Source organism: Symphodus melops (assembly GCF_947650265.1).
Source record: "Symphodus melops genome assembly, chromosome: 21".
In the NCBI taxonomy this organism is placed as follows: Eukaryota; Metazoa; Chordata; class Actinopteri; order Labriformes; family Labridae; genus Symphodus; species Symphodus melops.
The window spans coordinates 7,870,609-7,896,592 of NC_136711.1; the positions used below are offsets into that span (position 1 = coordinate 7,870,609).

General features: G+C 38.2%; 3 protein-coding genes across 6 annotated transcripts in view; 1 reads left to right on the top strand and 2 right to left on the bottom strand.

Annotated features, from left to right (window-relative positions):
- The window catches only part of trrap (transformation/transcription domain-associated protein), an 82,638-nt gene extending 77,742 nt beyond the window's left edge, over positions 1-4,896 (bottom strand). The window contains exons 1-10 of one of the 4 annotated variants that reach the window (XM_079372410.1): positions 4,818-4,896; positions 4,057-4,182; positions 3,495-3,544; positions 3,153-3,263; positions 2,698-2,802; positions 2,327-2,410; positions 1,772-1,828; positions 1,557-1,682; positions 516-593; positions 82-170 (exon numbers count right to left, since the gene is read on the bottom strand). In XM_079372410.1, coding sequence (XP_079228536.1) covers positions 82-170; positions 516-593; positions 1,557-1,682; positions 1,772-1,828; positions 2,327-2,410; positions 2,698-2,802; positions 3,153-3,263; positions 3,495-3,544; positions 4,057-4,156 — 800 coding nt within the window. In that variant the 5' untranslated portion in view covers positions 4,157-4,182; positions 4,818-4,896. The other 3 variants (XM_079372412.1, XM_079372411.1, XM_079372409.1) reach the window with 3 other exon arrangements.
- Positions 4,897-10,248: 5,352 nt separating this feature from the next.
- On the top strand, positions 10,249-15,828 carry nptx2b (neuronal pentraxin IIb). The gene is made up of 5 exons (XM_079333854.1): positions 10,249-10,923; positions 11,467-11,686; positions 12,776-13,020; positions 13,369-13,548; positions 14,686-15,828. Exons 1-5 carry the CDS (start codon positions 10,471-10,473, stop codon positions 14,914-14,916), a joined length of 1,329 nt encoding a protein of 442 aa, XP_079189980.1. The 5' UTR covers positions 10,249-10,470; the 3' UTR covers positions 14,917-15,828.
- Positions 15,829-21,428: 5,600 nt separating this feature from the next.
- On the bottom strand, positions 21,429-25,817 carry tmem130 (transmembrane protein 130; the record flags this gene model as incomplete). Its single annotated transcript, XM_079372357.1, has 8 exons — positions 21,429-21,569; positions 22,337-22,443; positions 23,909-24,111; positions 24,731-24,815; positions 25,171-25,316; positions 25,407-25,578; positions 25,656-25,738; positions 25,810-25,817. 8 exons carry the CDS (start codon positions 25,815-25,817, stop codon positions 21,429-21,431), a joined length of 945 nt encoding a protein of 314 aa, XP_079228483.1.
- Between the last annotated feature and the right edge of the window lie 167 nt (positions 25,818-25,984).

Below are 25,984 nucleotides of genomic sequence, written 5' to 3' on the forward strand. Positions count from 1 at the left end.
AAGTGACAATTTCATTTGTTGGAGGCACACTTGAGCTCTCAGGGACACGTACGCATACACACACACACACACACATCCTACCTGGCCTGAGGAGACACCTGCAGCATGATGGTGTTCATGATGAGGGGCACAAACTCTGACACCACGTTGTGAATGTTCAGTTTATAGAGCTGAAGGGACAAAACAAACAGTTCAAGTTAATATGCATTTAACTTCATCTCAAATAAACACTTTCTACGGCTGAAGTGATTCATTTGTAAACTTCTATCAAATGGAGGTTTAGAGGGTTGGTTAAAACTTTACTCCATCGTGTTAATGCAGAGCTCAGTTTGAAATATGTCAACTTCATTTTCTACCGCAATACAGAAAGTATATTTGTATATTCATCATCACAAGAATTGTGAAACACATTTGGAAACAACTCATGTCACTTCTTCGTGTTACTGAACGACGTCAGCAATGGTGACAAGAGAGACTGGTACTTATAAAGCAATGTTCCTGATGATGTCACTAACCTGGTACATCAGCACCACTATGATTGGCAGCTCTGCCAGGACCTTCAGAGACAACGAACCCCGTGGGATGATGGTGTGCTAGAGGCAGAAAAAGAAAAAGGGTTGTAACAGAATGAGGATGACAAAAAGAAGTGATGATGCAGATGGACACTAACTGCATCCATCAGCAGCTTCAGTAAAAAAAACCTAAACAGAGAGACATTCTAAACGATGGACTCATGTCCATGAGGTTGTTTGGTTGATATTTTACAAACTTTATTATTCCCTGCAGAGAAATTTGGTTTGCACTGTTATTGAGAGACATGCTTCTCACACACACACACACACACGTGCACAAACACGACCTGTGGTCATAATGGAGAGATGTCAGAGTGCGATGGAAGCCCACAGGAGAAAACCCCTGAGTTGGTGGCACCTCAGTGCTCGAGAAGTGGTCGAGTCAACCCAAGTCCCTACGGTCTGAGCTACTGCCTCACTCGTAATCATCAGTTTATTAATATTAGGATCCATTTTGAAATGAAGGACGTTAAGCAAAAATCATATGATTTTAGCACATCATCATATTTAACTGACATGAGCAGTAGCTCAGTCCGTATGGACTTGGGTTGGAAACTGGAGGGTCGCCGGTTCAAATCCTGACACGGACCAAATATATGGAAGTTGATTTGGTAGCTGGAGAGGTGCCAGACCACCTTTCAAGCACTGCCAATGCGCCCTTGAGCAAGGCACGGGCGGCAGCAAGTGGGGGCTACCGTCACATTCTGACATCTCTCCATTAATGTCCACAGGTTCTGCTTGTGTGTGCTTCAAGCCTGTGTGTGAGAAGCTTGTTTCTTAAATAACAGCATGTGAACCACAATTTATAAAGTATGTAAAATACTTGTATGTAAAAAAAGTGTTGTTTATATTTATTTTTTTATTTAACGGTAACTTCTTCTGAAAAGTTATAGCTTCTGTTCTTTTGGCAACATGACGCTCTACTGCCACCCAGTGGTCACACACAGGTCTATCTAACATGTCTGCTGGTGTAGTTCTGCTTACTGTTCTTGTTTCGCTGTCTTCCCTCTCCGGTGCAGTCTTGACCAACACTGATGTGATCATCCCAACCATTTCAGGGGAGGGAACTGTGTTCTCTGCTATCACCTGCGGGTTCTCAAAGTACCTGGCCTGGTGGGAGCACAAAGAAAAACCATCAAATCAGAAACAAAAGGTTCTTCATCTAAAAGCAAAGTCACCATGTACAAGGACACACTTACAACAACTTTTGGCAGGTCTTTGTAAATCTGCTTCACAAAGTCCAGAAAGTGATGAATCTGAGAAAAAAGACGGACAAGAAAACATCTTTAAGACAATGTTTCTGTGTGTGCTCTTCATAAACAATGACAGGAGAACGTTTAGTTCATTTCTGAGATGCATTTGTTCTGCTGGAATCAAAAAGAAAAACTCTTTCATAGAATGTTCTGCATTTGTGCACCAATTTTTGCACCAGTGTCCACCTAGAGTTTTTTTTCTGAGCACCAGTGTCTTTTTTATTTTTATAAATCGCTTACAATGAGAGGAGTTCGCAGCCTGGAGAGAAGCACCGGGCCCAGCGAGCTGCCTGTTTTGAGCAGCGGCCCACTTTCAGTTGAAAATGGTTTAACTTTTCAGAAAGACGCTGTTGTCACACTCTGTGTAACATTTCCCATAGTTTTGCCCCTACAGCTTGTGTCTTCAACCCACATCCTCTTTGCGCCGTGCCTGATCGAGAAATAACATTTCTAAAACAGGATCCAGCCAGCGCCAGGGAAAAGATGCTAAAAGACACATACCTCCTGAGAGATTGGAGGCCGAAACTGTTTGTGCAGCTCTATAATGATGCGCAGGCATATCAGGACATTTTCCTCACTTTCAATCTGCGAAGAAAAGAGACAATGAAACAGCTTTAAAATATCCTCCATATGTTTTATACAACACTACGTGTACGGTGAACAAGCCACAGTGAGCTGAAATGTCAAAATATCAACAAATCTCACAATGATGCCATTAAATGGATTCTCGCCTATTCTGTTATTTACTGCCATAAAAAATGAAATACTCAGCTTTTTAGAGGTGAATATTAATTCAATAGTGCATTTAAAAGCCTTGGAGAATTTAAATTGAATAAAGTAAGGCAACTGTTTTAAGGCAATAGGCATCATACCTCGAGGAAGCGGAACATCACGGACAGGATGTTCTTGGTGTGAGGGCGAAGGTGTTCGTTTGTCGGAATGCGGTGGATGATTTCCAGCACCAGCTTCCTCAGTTGCTGAAAGAATGGACGGTATTTTAAGTGAAAGGTAAAAACTGTCCATGCAATCAGGCCATTTGAAATAATAACATGACTTATTTTAAGGAAAGTTGTATGATCAAGCTGACTGACATGCTTGAATCCCTCTCAGCAATAACTTCTCACTATGGATCTAAAGATGATGCCTCTGTGCGTTAAGATTCATAGCAGGTAGGTCAAGTGCGGTACTTGTTGAATTTTTGTTTACATCTGCAGGCATGATACTAAGTGAGACGTGTTTGTGCTGCAGTGGACAAATCAACTTTTAAGAATAAGTGAACACCCATAAGCGTAGAAAGAAGGCTGAAAGCGTGTCTTTAGATACATACCTGTGTAGGTTTCTCTTGAAGAAACTGCACCTCTCCATCCTGAAGAAAAGTGAGGAAGCGTGGGATGATGTGTTCCAAGAAGGTCGAGTACTGAGGTGAAGAGGTCACATTCTGAAAAGGAGAACGTTTCAGACGTTTTAGACAATGTGGCATTTGCAAATGTTTTGATTAATGCTTATTTTCATAGAAGATTCAGGATGTCCTCCTCTAGGTTCAATCACCAACAAAAAGTCCTTAAAACTTTTGTGAACTCTATAAAACCTTTAAAATATCCATTGCAATCCGTCAGCAGAGATTCAAGAAGTGGATCTCCTCCATACTAGGAGCATTCATCAAACTTACCTCAAAGTTCTCGCTGACCTCCTGCATCATCTTCAGCTTAGTTTCATCAGCTGCAAGTTGAAGGACACAATGGCACCATTAATCAAAGCTGCTCATGATACAACTTCAACTTCTTATGGCCAATCTTCATACTTCCAATGGGGATTCTCAGATCTTATCAGTTTTACTTTCAGCGTCCAGGTTTGTTCAAAAGGTACTTCAAGAAAAACACTCACACAAACAAGCACTCTCTCTCACACACACACACGCACATACCTTTGACTGGACTAAAGCATATCGCTCTCATCACATCGCCCATTGTAAGCACAAGTTCCTCATCTGACTATTCATTTACTTTTCACAAAAGAAGTGACAATGCAATGAAAATATCATGCATCCCATAAAACGTTCTTAGATTTTCACATTATATTAATATTTAAATCAAACAATAAGAGATATGTTGTATGTTTACAGAAATGTACAGAGATAGCCCTAAAAGTCAAACGTGTATGTAATGGTGTGTAGATAATTCCTCCAGCTCGAAGCTGCACCATATACAAATACTTGAGGTCAACAAACTCACGTGTGTTGGCGTCTGTGAGTGCTGCCACGAACTGCAGGTACTTTTTCATGAGTGTAGTTTGATCCACTACAGTGGGACTCGGGGCTGGCACAAAGGCCATGGTGGCAGCTGGGGAAGCCTGGACTGCTGCAGGGAAAGGAGGGAGGCAGACAGCAGTCTGCAGAGCACTCACTGGGATATCATGCACACTGTGGGAAGGATATAAATAAAACAAGAGCCGTAGTCATAAATCAATACGAAGATAAACAGTTTCTTATCTTTGACATCAGGATAAATAATTACAGCTGAAACAGGACTATGAAGTGTTTGACAAACAAACCGGTAACACACACAAACATGCCTCCGAACGGGCGCACAGTGATGACATCATTGAAGGAGTCTGTTAGCACATTTTGTTCACTCAGATAGTCCTCGTGAATTAAAAAGCTGCTCTATCGGGTCGAAATTAGATTAATTGTATTGTTAATAGTTTGAAAAGACGTATTTGTTCACGAGATAAAGACAAAAAAGACTTAAAATGAAAAGATTTTGCAGAACGAGTTAGCAACGCTAAGCTAACAAGTTAGCTTCCCAAAGAAAGAAAGCGCCCGAGCATCCCTTTATGTTGAACTCTGTTTAAAGGAGGGGAATTAGTGCGTAAATAAAAGCAAGAACATTTTCCCACAGGGACTAAATCCAAACCTATTTTTATGCACAAGGTTGTGAAAATTACCTATCCTTTCGCGTGTGTTTGTAGGAAAAGGAGAACCGTTGGTACTCACCGTACACCACAGACAGGAAACTGTCGCTCGCTCTTTACTCGCCGCGCTCGCGCTGCTGCTCAGAGCTTGAGACCTGCATCAAGCGTAGATCCCTCCGCGTCAACGTCCACTTGCATTAGATTTTCGTTTGAATGCTTCAATACAATATTATAATACATCATTTACCTTAGCATCCAAAGATATCGTGTACAGCCAAGGATCAGTTTAAAGATAATACGTTTATTTTAAAAAAAGTTGTATCATAGTTCCGGCGGAATGATATTCATTAAAAAAGAGTAGATCTAAGACCATCATTTTCGATGGTCTTCATAGTCAGGGTCTGTAGCAGAGAAAGTAAATTTGCGGGTAACTGCGCATAAACACTGGCGGTAGTCTACGATCAATGTGGTTTATTGGTAGTTGCAAGATTACAACCTATACCAGCCTGAAAGTAAAGGTATTTACATACATGCTAACCTTAAAGCAAACGTTACATATTATTAAGTCATGACAATAGGTTTTATTCTACCACTATGAACTTATTTTAGTTAATACACAACCTCTTTTATCTTTATTCGTATATTTATTGACACTTTATTAATCGCAAAAGCCTATTAATTTACTTTAGATCTATTAGAAGTCATTAGAAACATGTCTGTAGAATCTGGTTGGAAAAAAAACTTCCATTTGCTTTTCTTTTATTTTCATATTTATAAAGACTGCTGTTCATTCAAGTCAGACATTCTGCAGTGTCCATATTAATACAATTATTGCTAGCCTAATGGGTCAAAGGTTTCCCTCTAATTAGTAATTTGGGTGTTACTCGTGAATTAAAAAGCTACACTTTCAGTTCGATGATGATTGATAGAATTTAGCTCAATAAATGTTTTTTTTTTCATGAGATGCAAACCAGTCTCAAAATCAATTGATAACTAGCAACATATGGAAAATTATATAGTATGGCATTGAGTTAATTTAGTCAGCATTTCTGCCCTGTTTTATTTATAAGACGGCATTAGACTGCATTGTTTTTCTTCACCACAAGATGTCAGTCCACCAAGGAAGTGTGTGGTACTCACTGCCCCAGTGAAGTTGTAATGAAGTACTGCCTATATGATGCCTTCACATGAAACTGTTAATAAGTAAATACATACGTACTGTATATATGTACATCTTGTATCATGATAATCATAGACTTTTTTAGATGTAAAATGTCTGCTCAAAAAAGGACATATAAACACCTTGCAACATGTGAGCCACTTGTCTGAAAAGTGGAGTGTTAATTTTGAGTATAAAGTGGAGTGTACTTTGTACATTTGTATTATTCTATTTAGCATTTTCGCATTGGAATAAGTCTAAGAATGAAAGGCAATTCAAAATACTTCAAATATTAATATGACATACTTTACAGCCTTTTCAGGTTTATTGTCACGTCTTAATTTTTTGGTTAAAACCTTTATAGTTACAGTCTATGGTTGAAACATAATTAAGAAAACAAAATGTAGATATTTTGGTTTTCATTGATTCTACACAAGACTCTGTGATGCCAGTCACGCCAATTTTCTTTTTTTCTTTTTTTTGGATGGACCATATATAGTCATTTTAAAGATGCTTCTTTGATTCATATTAAGATTTTATAGCAATGTGTGGTGGTGCACACTTTGTGACACATAATGGAAGTGTATGATGTGGCCACAGGGCTTGAGATTTGTTTCATAATGCTCCTTTTAATGGCTTTGGAAATAATGAAGTCTGGTAGAAAGATGCTCATTATTTATCTTGCCCGATCCACCCTGCCTGTCTGCTGCCTGCTTGCTCTGCTAATGGGTTTTAATTCACAACTCCCTCCTTCACAGCCTCCTCTTCCATTGAGTGAACCCAGTGGCAGAGGACTGCAGAATGAGATGTTCCTTTCAGTGAAAGTCGTTTATAATACACAAGTTAATTTGACACATAATGTGACATTTTCATTCTCTCTCTGCCTCTCTGCTCCCTAACAATAATGATCTGCTAAAAGATGTTTGTCTCAGGCTTATTGTACTGTCATTGTTTCATTGGTGTTTTTTGTGTGATGGGGGCTTTATCCTAAGAGGGGAGAGGATGACACACTGGTTCTCCAGTTTTGCAGAACCTCTCATCTGTCCATTAGATTTGTGTTTTCTCACAAACTGATGCTGCTGCTGCTGCTGCCCTTATGATGAAGCCGCATCATGCACCCCGGCTTTATTTGTCATATAGAAAGAAGAGCACTCTTCTTGAAGCTGAGTCTGACTCATCAACAATACCTAAAAATCCATTCATGCACCCAAAGCCCCTATGCACGTTCACTCTTTTCACACATAATCTCTGCACAGAACATGTGTTATAGGAGATGTTCATATGTGCTATATCCAGAGTAATACTAATTATTGTTGAGGGTCTTTTTTACAGGTGCTGTTGTGTCATCAAGGAGTTTACATTGGACTTTGGTTTTCCACCTGTTACCAGAAAATTGTGTGATGTGGAACATTGTTTAAGAAAAGTCTGCCTAAGATTGTTGTCATTGGTCTGAACAATCTTTGAAAAGCTACAAAGCCTTATACAGCAAAATCTAGGTGTTGATGATCACTTACTGCTGTCAGAACCACCTGCAGCCTGTTTCTTTTTTTCTTGTTATTTATACGGAAGCGCATTGCATTCACCAAAGAAAAAAGAATGAGACACATTATCTCGAAATTTAGTGATCCTGATTTTGTAGTTAACAGAAAAGATCTGATAATTACGAGATCAGGATTTCGTGAGATCCTGATAACTCCGCTCCACTGAAGGTGCTGCAAGACCTGATAAAGACGGGAGAATTCGGCCACGACGCACCGCCCAGCTTCTCTGTTAACTTGTCAAGAAAGAGTGTTTTAAATGAAAAAAGCTCTCTCCATAAACAATAGATAACTGTATTCTACAAAGGTATTTATTTGACAGAACGAGAGTGAAAGGCTCTCGAAAATGGCGTGTCCCGCCTGGTCTGCTCTTGATCCATGGACCGCAGCGCTACTGTGAAGTGAACCTGAGAGGAAGGAACAGCTACGCACAGACTTGGAGGGACATGGGCTAACTCGGGTTAGATCAGCTTGTAGTTGCAGACTGATGCAGTCCAACCCGCTCCAACGCAGCCTACCTTCAGTGCGATAACGCTACATATCTCCACTTCATCCTGTGAGGTGAAAGGCACATTCACTTCTCTGTTTATAGAAAACTATCAACTTTAACAACAAAGAGAAGCACGCACGCTAAGAAACGCTGTCTATCAGTGTCTCAGCTCAGTATAGTACTGCACATGTGCTACCACCCATCGAACACATCAGCTGATGTCCATCTCATAATAACGACATCGTTTCTCATAATTAGGAGAAAAGATGTCATAACTCGTAATTATGAGATAAGTGTCTAATTTGTTTTTTGTTTTTTTCTGGTGATTGCTTCTGTAATCTTTCTTAAGAAAGAAAGAAAGAAAGAATCTTTCTGTCTGTCTGTCTGTCTGTCTGTCTGTCTGTCTTTATATTTTTCCTTCCTTTCTCCCTTCCTTCTGTTCATCGTTGTTGTCATTCAAAGTCTTATTTTTATAGTATTTAAAGGACGTTTATGAAATCTTTTGTTTTCACAATATTCTTGTCGTTCAATCGGCATAGAATGATTGATGATCTTTAAAGATTTTTTTTGTGACAATTACTGGCAATGAAGATGGAATAAAGAATTGCAAACATGGCACTTAAACATGATTATACATTATGAAAGTTGACATTAACAGTGATGGGAAGTTAATTATAAATTGTTCAGGCCTTGAATTTCCCTCGGGATGAATAAAGTATCTATCTATCTATCTATCTATCTATCTATCTATCTATCTATCTATCTATCTATCTATCTATCTATCTATCTATCTATCTATAAGGTTAGTTATATTCAAGTTTGATGTTAAAGCACTTCACTAAGGAAATTACTTGAAACAAAAATATTTAAATAAGATTATTCTTTATTGACTTTTTTTATTTTATCATTATCCAAAACAAATTCTAATCCTAACAACTACATTATTGTTTATCTAATAACTTGTGTTCAGTGAATATAAGCAGACAGCTTCTTCTCTCTCCACATTGTTGCTGATAGGCTGTGTGTTTGGGCCATGGTTGGACGTCATGTTCAAAGCACAGTGGTGTGTCTTCCAGTGTGCACTCCAGGCTTTATTGACCTTTTACAGCCAGGCAGGCAGCTAGTGCTAATTGTTTACCACCACCTCCTGTTTCTTCACTGCTTGCTTTATTGAAGCGACTGACCTACATTTAGAATGACGTTTATGACTGACTTATATTTGTATCTTTATTTTTGGTGTCAAATGTATATAAAATGTAATTGAATAAACTGCATCACCCCAAATGATAAACACTTACATGGAATGTTAATTACATGTCAGATTTGACATTTAAAACAAATTCCCTTGGTGGATCGAGATGCAGAATTGAATTCATATTTCCCAGAATTTATAGTGCCAAAACTTCAATACCACGTAGTCTGTTATTTCTGTCCAATCGATGGCCCCTTTGAATTTAAAGTTGACAATATGATTCTTTGTAGTGATGGAAATTTCCCATTGATTACAGGGACCCCACCTTGACAGAGCAGACAGTGGCTATTTGGAGTGATGTCTAGGGGGCAGAAATGTAGCAGCATCTGACCAATATGTAAACATTCACATTGCATTTTTTTTGTTAAAGTGGATTGATTTGCATGTGCAGTATGTGTTTGCAGACAGGTATCTTAACCAGTAAAAAGAAGCCATCTACTAAAACTTACAATTCTTTCAAACAAAGGCATTTTGTAGGACCTTTAAAAGAAATGCTTTCAACATAGACATTTATCTTAAACCAAGTCTACTCACAACAGTTGGTACCACACACTGGGTTACCTATGGTGTCGTAATATGTACTCTGGGCCAATCTGATCCAACATGTCTGATGCAACATGATTATATGCACAGCCAAGTGGCATTAGTGTCCCATTGTGTTACCTGTTTCTAACAATTGGCTTACCTTTTTTTTCCAACCTATATTCCTGTTCCATACCTGCCTGAAGACGACAGATGGGCGCAACTTATTTTTGAAATGTTGTCAAACAAAATTGTTTGACATTATAAACATGAGGATGTGAAATGACAACAGGATGCATCAAAACATCATTTACACATTTCCAATCTTTGGCAATCTCGATAACCAATCTAAGAAAAGTAACCACTCACTAATTTATTACTTAATGAACTTTTCAGATAAATAAACAAACAGGCATTTGACCCAACAGGGCGGTGACGTCAACCTACTACAACCAATCCGGTAGCTTCAGCAAACACCTTTTTTGGTAATCCTCTTTTCTAATAGGAGCTGTCCGATCAGCACCACACAGTGCGCTCTGTTGGTACCAGGAATAGTCCCTTTAACACAAGCCACATTAACCGGGCTTACAGACTCCACTGATCGGATCTTCTTCTCAGAATTGTCTAATTTTTATTTATTAGTGATGGTGCTACTATAGAATTAGATAGGCCGATGCGTAAAGTTACGAGGACCTAGTTCCGTGGAAACGCTTTTACGCACCAAATTTGAGACTGGATTTATTTGCTTTACACTTTTTTTTCTGACTTTCTTGTATGCAAGCAGGTATGTTCTCAGTTTTGTACGGATTGTTGTGTTTTTGTGCACTGGGTTGCAGTCGTCAGACAAGTGGACAACCGGACGATGGAAAGAGGTACATTTGCCGGGCAGTTCCCATTAGTGGCGATGCCAGTTGTCCCGTTACTCTGTTACCCGAGCTTAATACCGGCGGCCAAGAAGAAGAGCTCAGAAACACCGTTATGCAGCTACGAGAGACTATCCTACAGCAGAAAGAAAATATTTCCAAACAGCAAGGCACCATCAACGAGCTCACCACCAAGCTGTCTCTCTGCGCGTCTGCCACTGATGACAGGAGGTACGATAAGTCGGGTTCCTGGGGAAAAGATAAGCAAAACACAATGGGGGATGTACCCAGGGATCCAAATGACACCATTGATAGTCTTCGGAAAACCATGCAGGGGCTCAAGGACCGGTTGGAGAACTTGGAGGTAAGTCGGAAACAATTGCAACATTTTATCCACGGATTTAGAAGCTTACTGCAACCTGTCGACCTAACGCTCAGCAGTAGGCACTTATAGGGATCATTAGAGTGGGAATTGTAGAGATCAAGCGTGACTCTGAATAGCCTTGGACTTCCTATTGAGTAGATTTATATAAGCATATAGAAAGAGAAATAAGACGAGTGCAAAAAGTAAGACCATGAACAATATCCTCCCAAACATCTTAAAATGTATGCCTTGAAAGTGTTTGTTGTGTTTTCTTCTATTAAAGTATGACAAATCTAAAGCTTTACATCACATAAAAGCACTAGCTGGGGTTCCTATAGTGACATGGTTAATGTAATACTTTTAATAAATAAAGGGACCTATAGACAATAAAGCATAGCATAATTTTCCAAATGTTGGATGACATTCACAGGGGAGTCATGCAGAAGAATTTGTGATGTAAGGCCTGAACCATCATCAGGGGTTTATCGTCTTTGGTCATCTTTGTGCACTTCCTGCTGATTTTGTTCCATCACTATTCCTTAGCAACAGCAGATGCGGGCCAACGTATCCGGTGCCTCATTCCCCAGCGAGCTTCGCGACCTGCTGCAGCGTCGACTCAGCCAGTTGGAAAAACAGCTCCTGAAGAAGGTCAACAACTTGGAGGAGCAGAAGAGCATGCTATCCAACGCCACGGCCGCCTATAGGATGAAGACTGAGAGCACGTTGAACGCTCTGGTGGAGAGGATCAGTGAGCTAGAAAAAGGTAGGCTACTGTCTGAGTGAGGCGCAATAGCTGCAACTTTGTCTGATTCATATTTTCACAACTAGATATACTGTAGTCAATGTGCTTTATTGCTTCAAATCTAAACCATCAATTCCCAATTCTGGGCAAATTATAGAAAGCTCTTACAGGATAGGTGAAGAGCAATGGATGGGCAGAGAAAGAGACAGACAGAAAATTAGAGATAGACAGAGAGATGTACACATTAACAAACAAAAATGGATAAAAGAGCTATATAATTGCAATATCAATGATAACTGAAGGAATATGACCATTAAACCATAATGACTTAATGATAATTTAAGTATGAATGATAATAACTATTGTAGCAGAGGTGGTGAATGCTGTTGCAGGTAGCAACCTGCAAGAAGACAATAACAACATCAGGGAAGATATTACATTAGTAACATACACATTAATGTGTACATATAGAGAAAGAGAGAGGAGGAGAAGAAGGGGGCATCCAATTCTGTAGCAGAATGATTATCCAGTCCAAAGCAAACACGAGCCCGCCCTAACTACAACATTAAGAAAAAAGGAATGTTTCAAACTTACTTTATGGTTACAAAGGAGAGGGGCCTGATAAGGAGAGGGATCTACCTTCTGTATTACTGACTTTAAATAAAACAGGCAGGCCTGCTTCCAGAGAGCACAATGTACAGGGCTCATTGGCCCAACAACAAGCTCTTCACAATATGATGGTCAACATTAAGAGCTTTGTGAGTGAGAGGAAGGATTTTAAATTCTAGATCAATTTTCTGGACGCTGAGGAGTCTAAAGAGTAATGAAGGTCCACGTTCTAATTGGTAATTGCATTATTCTAGTGTAAAAGTAACAAATGCATGGATTCATTTTTCTGTATTGTTTTGAGGCAGGGTTTGTCTGGTTTATCAATGTAACATAGTTTACAACACAAAGAGGCAAACAAAAGTTGAGAGGGTCAGAGGAATCAGAGGTTACAGATATGAAAATGTTTTATGTAAGAGAGGCTGCTTTTATACACAGGTAACATTGAGGACATTTCTGAAAACACTATGGGCACATCTAACCTCTCTGTGTGTTTTATCACAGGGGGAGGAGACTACAAGTCCCCTGAGCAGTTCAAGCTCTCCCTTCCCCAGCGGACCAACTACCTGTACGGCCGAATCACCAAGAGTCTGCCCGAGATGTACGCCTTCACACTCTGCATGTGGATCAAGTCCAGCGCCAGTCCAGGCATTGGGACTCCCTTCTCCTACGGAGTCCCAGGGCAAGCGAATGAGATTGTGCTAATTGAATGGGGAAACAACCCAATAGAGCTGCTGATTAATGACAAGGCGAGTAATTTCTGCAATTTATTTTGATGAAAACTGCTGGGAGCCTTAGTCAGTGATTGTGAATGGTTGTTTCTTGGGGGCTACTGTATTCAGTGCCTCTTGCATTTTGCATTTTCCCCATGTTAGCGTTGTACTTTTGTCTTTTTACTGTCTTACCCTGCTGACCAATCTCCCTTCAGGGACAAATAAAGTTGAAGTTGATTTTTAGTGTACAAAATTTATTAACCCGGTATGATTGATCTTCTAATTGTCACCGGGAGATTCAATACTTTAATCACCATAATCTGTGCTTTACATGCATTGCAATGAAAAGAAACCACAACTAAGCCTATCATATTCTGACCACAGGTTGCCCAGTTGCCTTTGGATGTAAGAGATGGGAGATGGCACCACATATGCATGTCCTGGACCACACGTGATGGTCAATGGGATGCGTACCAAGATGGCCAGAAGCTGGGAAGTGGTGACAACCTGGCAGCCTGGCACCCCATCAAACCTGGGGGAGTTATCATCTTGGGGCAGGAACAGGTAAGAAAGCATCATTGGTGATTAGAAATAATTTTGTGAGTCTGTATCTGCAGATTTAGTCACCCTTTTCTCTTGTAATGATTAAAGACAGGAACAACCTACCTGGAATTACATCACCAATGAAGTGTCGTCATATTAACATAATTGACAGTGAAAGATGCTAAAAATGTGACGTCAAATGTAGAGTTCAGCATGCTCACATTTTGAAAAGCCAAACACTTCTAAGTGCAATGTCTAGTAGTTCTACTAATAAGCCGTGTTTTTTATGGAGCAACTTAGCAAACAGCCCATGGAAAGAGGAAAATAAACCAGACATGAAGCAGCAATGACGATGGTGACAGGTTGTCATGATTAATTAATTTATAAGACAACAGGAAACTATCAATGGCTCCTAAAGATTCTGAAGGACCTGTCTGTAGAGTCAAATTAATCAGTGTGTCATGGTTTGTGAAACTCATGTGAGATAAGCCGCATTCAGCAATTCAAATTGAATCTTTTTTAAAACAATAGAAATGCGCTGTTAGTCTGCTGGTAAGTTTTTCTTCACTTTGGTCCGGACTGAAACAACTCAAAATTGGCAAATGGATTGCTTGAAACTTTGTGCTTAAGTTCATTGTCCCTTCAGGGTGATATTTAGAACATTGTAGATGCCAGACTTTATGTCAAGCAGCACTATTCATCAAGGTCAGTTATCCAGTGAGGTATCTCTGTATTTACCTGTCTGAGTCTACCCAAATTTTTAAAGACATTCATATCCCAAGACAATGTATCCTAGTAAGCTAAATGAATCCCCTACCATTTATATTATTACAATGAGGCTGACATGGGGGTTTAAAATTCAAGTTTACACAACTATTGGGAAGAATTTTATATATGTAAATTTGGTCTGCGGATTCATGCCTCCTTCCTTTTTGAAATTTCAAAAGCATCTTCATATCTAAACAAATGTAGGACCGTCTAATGTCTTTGACATTTGCAACATTAAACAGAAAAAGGTGATAACAATTATTAAACCTGAAAGTTTAATGGCTGGTCCATAAATACTCCCTGTGTCAACATTAGGAAGTTAATCACTGTTGGATATATCATAATATTTGCTGTTTAAATTTCCATCCTGCTGTTTTATTGCCCTTGTAGGATGTGGTGGGCGGGCGCTTTGATGCTGGACAGGCTTTTGTGGGCGAGCTGAGTCAAGTGAACATTTGGGACCGTGTTCTGAAGCCGGCAGAGATCAAGTCTATGGCTAACTGCAGCTCTTATTTCCCTGGGAATGTGATCTCCTGGCTGCCAAGCAATGTTGAAGTGTTTGGGAGGGGAGCGTTCAAGCGGCCCTTGGAGATGTGTCAGGAGCGGCTGCCAAACGCTTAAAGTTCACTTACCTGCCTCTCTTTAGATTAGCTGTTTCCATCCATTCAGCTTTTTTCTACTGTCAGTTTTTACTCGAAGAATGTTTATAGAAATTATAAGTAGCAATATTGTTTAATCTGTTTCGCACTCCATATTTAAATGTTTGTGAATACATTTGAAAAAGTAATGTGTTTGTAGACACGCTCAGTGAATAGCAGGTGTTTCATTTCTCGGGAAAATTAGAGAGCCAATGTGTTCCAACATTTGTGATTAAGGAACTTAATCTTTGATACAAGAGTATTTGTAAAAGGTTCCCTAAGGTACTGGTTCTAAAAAAAGGCCCATACACCTACATTCCAACACATTCTCCCAAGAGCACTTCCCACGCTCAAGCAAGCTTACACTCACCTCAAGCTTTGAGGTAATGAAAATCCATCTTAGTCCCGCACAGACGGCACGCATACAGCTACTTCTAAAAATACACTGACTCGCCGACAGTTTGCCTTTGACATGTGAGTTGGTTGCGTGATGTATGGGAGTGGGTTACTGGGAAGGCTAAATGCAAGCAAATGTTATGTCTATTCCTTAACTGTGGAGTGGGCTTAAGGCAAACATCAATTAACCTCTGATCCAGACTGGTTATTTCATTTAAAGGTAGAACATAACTGGAAAACTTCAATGTAGCACTTTATTTGTTATTTGCTACGGGTTTTGGGCAAAAGGCTTTTTTTCCTTTGCAGAAATAATAATGTAGTTTTATAACCTAAGTAAGTGCTAGCTAAGGCTCCTTTTTTTCTTCTTGTTATGCATTATGCCATACTAGTAAGACTATCACAGTGCTTTTTTAAAACTTGCCTTTTCCATTTGAACAGACCCATTGTAAATCAAGCTGGAAATATATTCATAGCTTCAATGTTGTGAAATATTTTTACTTGTGATGTTGAAGTGGATGAATAAGACCTAAAAAAAACTCTCAAATATTTATTTTGACAAGTGAATGTACGGTAATTGTTGTATCTTCGTCATTTGAATGATGTGATATTTTCTATTGTATTATTTTTTTGTTATTGTCCAGAAATATTTTAGTTTTATAATATAATCTCTGGTCTACGTAACGATTACCTATATTGTCTTTTGGCCTTCATTAGGAGACCCAAGTGCCATTATTTTTTTTCTAAGTGTTGAAAGTTGTACACCTGCCAATAAATAAACAAGGGTAACACAAAAAAATGACTGCTTAATTTGTACATGTATTGGTATTAGTAAATTCACGACAAAATTCAGTGGATCTTAGTTTGACCATGAGGCAGATGTACACGAGTTCAGAATTGCCCTGTCAATCTGGCAAGGTGACATGAGCGGTTTAGCACAAAGAGCTGAGCAGGATCTTTAGCCTTAGATGGCTTGGGTCAACAGGTGTCCAGGGTGGCATTAGGAACACTTAACAGATGAGAAAGGCTAAAAGGTCGGCTCGGCGTCACAGCCACTCCCTTTGACAGAGCAGCCCCTGAAAACTACAACCGCATCTCAACTGGAGATGAAGCTACTGTACAAGGTTTAAAGGACACATAATGTCTGACTGGAATGACATTAAAATGCACCTCTCGAAAGGTAAACATTTTTTCCTGTGGTATTAGGTACATTTTGTTCCTGTTTATAAAACTCCTTAACATTTTCCAATGACACAGGATTGTGCTGTTAAAGGCTCCATTTGATCCGTGTTAATTTTTCTGGACTCTCTATATGTGGATAATAAACAAAGTTTTCATTATTTTTGGGTCAGTTGATTGATCATAGAAAAACAATGAAAATGTTAACAGTTTCAGTCATGACATAAATAAGTACATTGTGTGGGTAACTTACTTCATGATAAGGTTGACTTGGGATAAGATTAAAAGGGATTAATAGATTGAAAAGGTTCAGCAGCATCACTAGTGAGCCAGTGGATGGAGAGGGAATAAAGATGGACATATTTTTCATATTGAAAATAAAGAGGTCAAGAATAGCATCCCATTCTCTTCCTGGGACTCTTTCAAATGCTGTTTAATGTGTGACTGTAGATTTAATAGGACAGGACATTACTCCAGAACAACATAAATAGGGTAAAACTATAACAACAACTATCTGATATTGGTTTAGCTACTATGCATTTTATGCATGGTAGCATACCAATAACCAAGGTTATACCAATACCAATACCAATAACCAAGGTTATTGGTATCAATAAATCAGATCTTCCCACTTATCCCAGATCGCTACAATACTGGTTCAAGTGTGTAGTGAATTGGGTGACAGGGGTTGCTATTGAACAATTACAGGTCCAATCACGTCTGAAAATCTTCGACATCCAATATTAAGAACCTGTTAAAAAACCTGTACATTACACTATCTGCTGGGCAGAGAGCAGCAGACAGTAATGGTTAGCTTTTGAACATAATTCAAATCAAGAACCAGACATTTTCCCTTGGAGTTGGTAAGGACCAACAGAAACCTTAAGAGGAAAACAACAGATTTACATTCTTTGAGTAAATTGGAGAAACTGTGACAAAAAAGAAACGTGCTAATTTTCCTTCATGTTAGCTAACGTTAGCTAAAATGTTAACATAACATTTGGGGATAAAATATTCAATTCGTCTTCATACTTTGTTCAGATTTGCCTCTGATTGATTCAACTAAATAGTCAGCTATTTTGACCTGTATGACTTTTACTAATTTTTTCCAGTTTACAGGGGTCATTCTTGACAAACTTCTCTTAAGAGCTCAACTCATCCTTGACTCAAGTGTGTCGGATTTTTTAGAGTGGATCACCCTCCAATTGGACTCTTTATTATTAAAAGCAATCTTCTTGTAAATGTGTGGACACTTTCAGATTTAACTACAGCACTGTCCTATAGGGCTTTCACACGTGCAGAAATCTTATGAAAAACTCCTAATATTTCCTGGAGTAACTGCATGTGTGAACGCAAAGAGTGGAATTTTTTCACTCGACTTTACCCAGTTTCTTCTGCCAGACCCCTAGCATTTTTTTCACAGCAAGTTCGAGTGAGCTGATGTGAGAATGCCATAAGATATTCTCTGGAGAATTCATCTCCAGCCAACGGTGGTGAAGTTTATATCCTGTAACTGCTGCATGGTGCAGAGTGTGTATGTAACCACTACAATCTCTGTGAATGTAATAAAAAGGTTGCATTACATTCTCCAAGTCAGCTGTTTTTATTGGGCTAAACTACAATCATTGATATGAAGGCAAATATCTTCATTATAGCATCGTACAACAAGGTGCATACAGTATTTGAACAGCCAGGTCAGGGTAATGTTCAAAGCAGTCCTGAGATTAAGAAGATATTTTCAAAAGTGCGAAAAAGGTGTTAGTTTGAGGTCAATCCTCCTCAGCTGAGTGAAGTATTCACCTTGGCACATATAGCTCCCCCACAGTGCCTTTAGACAGCTGTTATTCATCACAAGACTTGCAATTAATAATGTTGTGACAACTCAAACAGAGGAAAAGCTGTTACTAAACACCATTAAGGTCCTAAACTGCATAAAAATGATCACACTGACGTCAGTGAAGTTGGAAAACAAATGACTTTTTTCCAAGGAAAGGAAAAAAGGTTTTTTTTAAGTGGACTATATTGAGCTCTGTTTCTTTGAACACGTTTTGATGGTTCCTTTTAGTCTGGAAATATTTAAATTTCACCAAGTATCCCATTAACTGACTTAGTCTGTGCTTAGAGTGTAATAGGTGTTTTTGTAATGTGCAACTTGTAGTGGAAAAATACAATTTGATACTGTCTGCATAAGACGTAGCCGTTTCACAAAGTGCTTTATGTTGCGATACACCAGGAGGTGCGAACTTTGACCTTCTGTTCCCAACATACCTTGACTCCTTTTTCTAGGAAACTATTCCAGTTTAGATAACATGAAGTCATTGTTGCAGGGCAGACTAGGCAGGGATGGTGTCTCAGAATATTATAGAAGACCAATCACAGATGCAATGAAACATCTTATGCAAATGTACAGCTCTGGTTTAAGAGTATAAAGCTTTAGCCTAAGCGAGACTGTCCAGGATTCTGCGAGGCTCTCACTTGATGTGACTTTGTATGATACCCCTTTCTGCAGAAAGTTATTCGATGCAATAAAATACCTAGAGACAAAAGACTTTGCTTTGAGATCTTCAGTCAAACAGAAAAATCCACAACAAACTCTTAAACCAATAGTTAATAGTATAGGCAATGCAAGTGACAACCTCCATTGTTGTTAAACAAAGCTAATTTAAATGTAGTAAAACTGCTTTTCTCAAATCGTCTTCTTCAGAACCAAAAACAAGCAGAAAACAAGCAGAACCTAACCCTAACCCTAATCCCAAATGAGTTGGGATATAAGAAGTGTCACGTTCCGGGTAGGAAACAGGAGAGGAGGACCCAAGTGCAGAATAACCAACATTTATTAACAAAAGATAAAACAAAAACTTACGAGGAAAAATCCAAAACGTTCCGAAAAGCAAAAGCAAAGGAAATCCAAAAAGGCCACGAGGAGAAACACAGGGAGCAGGGAGTAGGGAGAGGAAACAACAGGCCACAACAACCAACATCTGACAAAGACAAGACAATGAACCAACAAGAAACTGAGGCAAACACAGAGACTAAATAGACAAGGGCTAATCAGACACAGGTGAGACTAATGAGACAGGTGAGGAACATCAGGGTAATCACAAAGGCGGGAAACACAAGGAACAAAGAACACAAGACCAGAACACTGAGGACATGTAAAACCTGACAATGAAAAGACATGAACTAAAACAAGATATTACAAAATAAAACAGGAAACACTTAAAACAAGACTAGGAAACATTAAACACCAAACTAAGAACCTGAAAACACAAGTAACAGGAAAACAAGCCTACAGACAACATAGAAGAACACAAGGAAACACACTAAGGACTAAAGTAAACCTAAAACCACACTAGGAATCATGCATACACAGAACACGAGGGAAATAATGAAAACTAAAATAAGATTAAATACAGAACAAAACCAAACCATGACAAGAAGGCCATTTTTACAACAGAATTTAACATGTTTACACCAGTTACAATTTTAAATCTCTTTAGCTCATTTCTTTATTAACTCGTCAACTTTATATACATTAGAGCCAAGAGTTATGCATAATAAGGCAAATAAGGGGTGTTAATTGACAGATAGGTTGTTTGGATTTTATCCAGCCATTAAGATCTATCCGAAAAGACTCAACTGCACTTCCTGACCTGTTTCTAAATGAGCAGAAAGTTACTTGGAGTTAGTATTTCCAATATGGCAAATGCCATCGTTGGGCTTCGTAACACCTCTTTAGAAATTAAGGGGTGACATAACTGAAACTTTGTTCATGTTTTATATAGTCTGTGGTTCATGCAGAGAAGTGAACATTAGCCAAAGCATACAAAGTTATCCATAAACATTGCCATCATGAGGATGTTAGCGTTGCCATAACAAGGATGTTGGCAAGCTGACAGTTCTGTAGCACTAGAGTTCGTCTCTGTCATCGCTGTAAACTCTTATCTCATAGTCAATAATAATTTTCATCGTGTTTTAGAATGCACTGTGTTCACGCTGGATAACAGTGTTAAAATACACTATCCTCCCAGGCAAACTTTCATACCAGGTGTGTGATCTTTTTGAATGGGGTAGCCCCACTGAAGCAAACATATATTGTCTAATCTTTGGGAAGCCAAGTTGGCAACAGCTTTCTAAGGCTGCAGTTTTTGATTGCTACACAAAGTTCCGATGTTTTTTTGAACATCTTTTAGTATTAGAGCAATTAATTGTTAACCATACACGCATAACAAAACAAACCAACAGACAAATTGGATGAAGAAATACATAACAAAATAAAACAAAGAAAACATACACACTTTTAGCATAATGTCAGTGTTTTTAATCGAACATTAAATTTGAGAAAGCAAACCAAAGGAAAAAAATAGATAAATGTGTCAAAATACAATTATAAGTACTGGATGGATAATCAATATATAAGCTAAAGAGCAAGTCACGTGTTTGAACAAGCCTCTACAACAACATTTGTATGCATTTATTATCAGAGTTGAAAGAACAAAATATAATAAAAAGACATATTGAATCATCTTCAGAGCTTTGAAGCAAAGGCTCGCAATTCAACATCAATAAGAGCATTCAATTAATGATTGTTACCCCATTGATTCACAGCTTGCTTAATTGACAGTCATTGTTTAAACATGATCTGCTCTTAATTTAATATGAGAACATTTGAATATCAATCTTTCCTCTCTGACCAGAAAAATCCCAAGGTGTTAGTCATTTCAGCTCACTGAACGTTGGTGATACAATTACAGTTTGTGCTATAAGGCTATGTGCTGTTCACAAGTCATCCATTTGTGTCTACAGTTATTTATAATATTTTAGAATTCAATTGCTTTCAATTTATTGCTATAATTGTGTATTTTCCTTTGCAAAACACATAAATGATTTACATGAAGCCACAGCATGCTGAAAGGCAAACATTTAAGAGGAGTATTGAGTCCCATGCTGCATCAGGAGAGGCTCCTTTTCTTCTTTATTCTCATTGGAAAATTTTAAAAGAATCAAGCTTTGACCATCAGATTCTTGGTTTTTCAGGAATAAGGCATTACTAGAGGCACCAATCTGCAAAATTGAAACACAGACCCAGACTTTTGAATCAAAAGTTAAACACAATATTATTGTAATAACTCGCTCACTAATGTACAAGAGTTATTTAATTCTAGACATAGACTGCCTCCTTGTGGTCACAAAGTGTGATAACTGGGGCTCTAAAAGCAAGCTTGGATTTCATACATGATAGTTTGTGCTAACAACGAACATCATGAGTTAAATGACATAATGGACTTCACGTTCATGGCTGTCAACTCTTCTGACCAGTCAAGGTGCTTCAAACTTCTCCAAAGCATTAAACACAGCATTCACCCTTTCACACATAATCACTAATGTGCTGTCCATCCAAGGATACAGTACAACCTTAGCTCATTCACATTTATATAATGCAGATTATTTCTTCCAGAGCCATTTAGGGTTCTGTTTCTTGTCCACTTTTATATGTAGACCAGACAGGCTTGGGATCAAACTGCCAAGCTTCTAATAGGAGGCCACTGAGCCATAGCCCCCCAGATTATTAACCATCAAACATGTTCAAGCTTCTGTCTTGTCCCGTTTCCCTTTTTTATTTCTGTAAGTGTACACATTTTCCAAGTTTGATGCTCTGTACAGTATAAGAGGATATAAAAAAGAAACTAAAAGTTGGAATATTTAATTCAACTTCATGTGCTCCATTCAGATCTTAGCTGTCACTTCTTCTCACCCTATTAAAACCTGTCTAATAAGGATTTACACTGAACTAAAAAAAGGCTTTAGAATAATATATAAAATATCTGTACCTGTGATTTGTTTTGATGACGAGGGCGACAGGCGATGACAGTGATGAAGGAAAACGTTGCAACAAGTATGGCAGCACATGCCAGGATGAAGAACAGATGGGTGATATCTGCAAGAAATACAGAGACACAAGTTTTTCTAGTGAGTGTTAACTTTTGAAAAGAAGGCAGTAGTTGTAGTAGTAGTAGTAGTAGTAGTAGTTTAATTAGAACTATTCAGTAAGTTAATTTCTTCCTTCATGCTAGGAGTGAAGCAATGAAGAAACGTTTATAGGACATTTTTGTTACAGAAACTTGAAAGATGTGAAAAAAATAAGCAGCAAAGATTTCTACATTTTAATGGAAATGAATGCATTTAAGCTGACACAGCTGTTTACTTTCAGTTTGATCATTATCAAACTGATTCAACACAGCAGTCATGTGCTGAGGAGTCTGATCGCTCTGAGCCTTAATGCCTTTATTTTCGCCGCCTCCTCTCTGTCTGTGGAACTAATGCAGATTTAGATCTGAAACACCTCATGACCCACAGCTGCCTTTCCACCATAGAATCTTTTGAGGAAAGAAAAATTGAAGTGGATAAATAGATAATTATTTGCATGTATTAAGCAAACTGTGTCATGATGAAGACAAATTTTATGTCATTCTTCACATTTTACATTCATAATATTAAAGGAGAGGATAGATAGAGAGTTCCTTGGATGATTAAAAATAGATCTTCAAAAGATATTGAAGATTTTGCTATCAAATGTTTGGTCCAATTTCTAAATTCTCAGCTCCATTGACAAAATGACATAGAGGAATTTAATTTAAATACATATATATATATATATATATGAATCAGTAAAACTAAATTTCATATATTTAAAAAAAGATAAGGAAACAGAAAATTAACTAAAACCAATGAAGTTATAACATTTATTTTAGCTCCTGAATTCCCAACAAGTAAAAAAAGGGAAAAAATGGCATTGATGGCACTGATGTCTTATCCTGACATTTTCGCTCCTGTTAAGTAAACTACAAATACCAAGGCTGATCTGTGGTTGCTTAAAACCTCTCATCATCTCATCAAAGATTGATTTTTAAATGAAGTTGGGTTAGGTTGTTTGTAAAGGTCACATGGCCACAGCCTTCAGATGTAAAAGGTGGATTAAACAGCTTGGCGTCACAAAAGCCTATTAAGACTTAAGAAGATTCATTGTGGATCTGAGAAAGCTTTTTTGATGAGTAGATGAGCATCTCAAACTCCTAAAATGTAGTTCAGTTTATTAAATCAGAAGATTAGGGGACAAACATACAGCCTTGGCGTTGTTGTGAAACTTTTTGACAATGCACTTTTGGCATTATGTAATTGTTTTTGTAACAGTTGCATAAAGCGGTTTTAAGTTATGAAATGGTAAGTACTAGATCAAAAAGATTTTAACATCTATTTGCTGATAATTCCTGTTTGTAGCTTCCCAATTTCTGTTACTTTCACTAAGCCTTCAAGTGTAGGCATGCATGTGTGTGTGTGTGTGTGTGTGTGTGTGTGCTTGCTAGCTTGGTTGTATGAAGGTGTGTGTGTGTTTGTGTCCTCACAGCTTCTCTTGACGTAGATGCTGAAGGATGTCTGCAGCTTGCTGATGTCATTGCGAACGCTGATATCCAGACAGTGGACACCAGCCGAGGTAAAGGTGTGGTTTAGTCTCAAAATGTTTTCATACAGCATGGTCAGCGTGCAGCCACCCGACATGTCAGGGACACAGTTAGGCAGGAAACGCCAGCACACCCACATGGGGGGACTAGGTGAACACAAATACACACATTTTAATGCAATAACTTGTGCAAGGATAATTTGTGTGTTTGTGTTGTAAACAAAGGTCCTATAATCAAATTTGTCAATATCTTCAGGTTAAAGGGTAAAACATCACATATGTTGGGTACAAAAAACACTAACCTGAGTTTAACTTAATTTTTCTGACCATATCAAACAAACATGGTGTGTTAGACATATTTACTGCTCTACACACGTGACAGGACTTACACTTACCTGTAAATTTAATCTGTAAACACAATTCCTTTCTTCAGAGAACTAGGAATTAAACATGTACAGGTAAGCATCTGCTAAGCAACTTCAATTTAACTGAACTTCAGAGGAAATGTAATGTTTTAATCTCTTTTGCGTTTAATTTAACATATATTGTATAAATGTATTTATTTCAAAACAAAATAAATTATTATACTGAACATGTGGAGTCCTCCTAGACTCATTTGAGACCAGAGGGGTCTCCTTACTTGTTTAACCTGCATATATATCTAAGGTGGATTCTTCAAGCACATCACATTTCAATATGCATCTCGGCTTTTGTTAGTCAAAATAACTTGCTAAAATAGAATCAACAAAAAGTGGAAATATCCTACCTTCCATCCACATGAACTGCCAAACTGGTGTTCTGCGACACCTCGTAATCAGGAGGGCCCTTCAGCTCGATGTTTCTTATGGCATCTACAAAATCATTTAAATAATTATTCAAAACACTGAAAAGAAATACAACAACTTACTTTTTTTTTAAAAGAATTTGACTGTGAATATAATGCTGAACAACTTCTGACAGACATTGAAGTGCATTTAAGAATTATAACATAGGCTTTCAGGGATTTTATTTCTTTAATTTCCTGAAAGCTATAATAGTGACTTGCCTGGTCCTTCTCTCTCTCTCTCTATATATATATATTTTCAGATTGATTTGTTTTGTAAATATAAACAATGGAACTTTTTATAAGAAACAATTGGGGACATTTAAACGTCTTGACTCATCGTTCAGCACATAGCTTTCTATGGAAAATTTTAAATTACAAACCAAGTACTTGTACATCCATGGAGTAAACATCAGTGATTTGAGGTGCAGATTTGGTTAAATTCACTCCCACTTTCAGTCGAAGTGTGTAGTTTCCAGACTCAGGGTAATTATATCGCACAACCGGCTCAGTTCCTTTGATCACTTCTCTGCATCACAGACATAGATAAATAAAAATAAAGTAAAGAAAGCAAAGTAAAAAATCTATTTATTTTTGGAAATATTAAAAGTCCTGATACCCATTCCCTAAGTCCCAGGTATAGGTGAACTGTGCTGTGCTGAAATTCATCTGTGGATCGAAGAGTTCGAACATGGTCTCAGTGGGAACATCTGAAGCCAGCTCTCCTGTGTCCCTCACAAAGGTGGCGTTTCCTTCTGTCTGATAGAAAACCAGCTTCCCAGCAATATTTTCTGCTCAGAATAAAATACATTTATGAAACTTTGACAGCTGCATGAAATGAATAAAGAAAATGTGATTGAAAACCTACCCAAATCTGTCAAAGGGTCAGTGGTAACCGCCACGCCCAAGACGACCGGGGACAGGAAAACCAGAATCCATATAGCATTTTGTCTGAAAGAATATATTCCACAGTTTAAAAATGTGATTAAGAAACATATATATTTCTAAAAAGTTAGCTGTACCTTTCCATATCTGCTGGCCCTCTAACAGAGAACCTTAAGTTGTAATAAGGTCGTTCCTTAAAGTTGCTTCTGACTGGCTTTGAGTTTCAGAGTTTGCAGATGAGGGACGTAAAAGCTTGAAATTGTCATCATGCGTTTCAATCATGTGGCTCCATAACAACAATCAGCTTTCAGT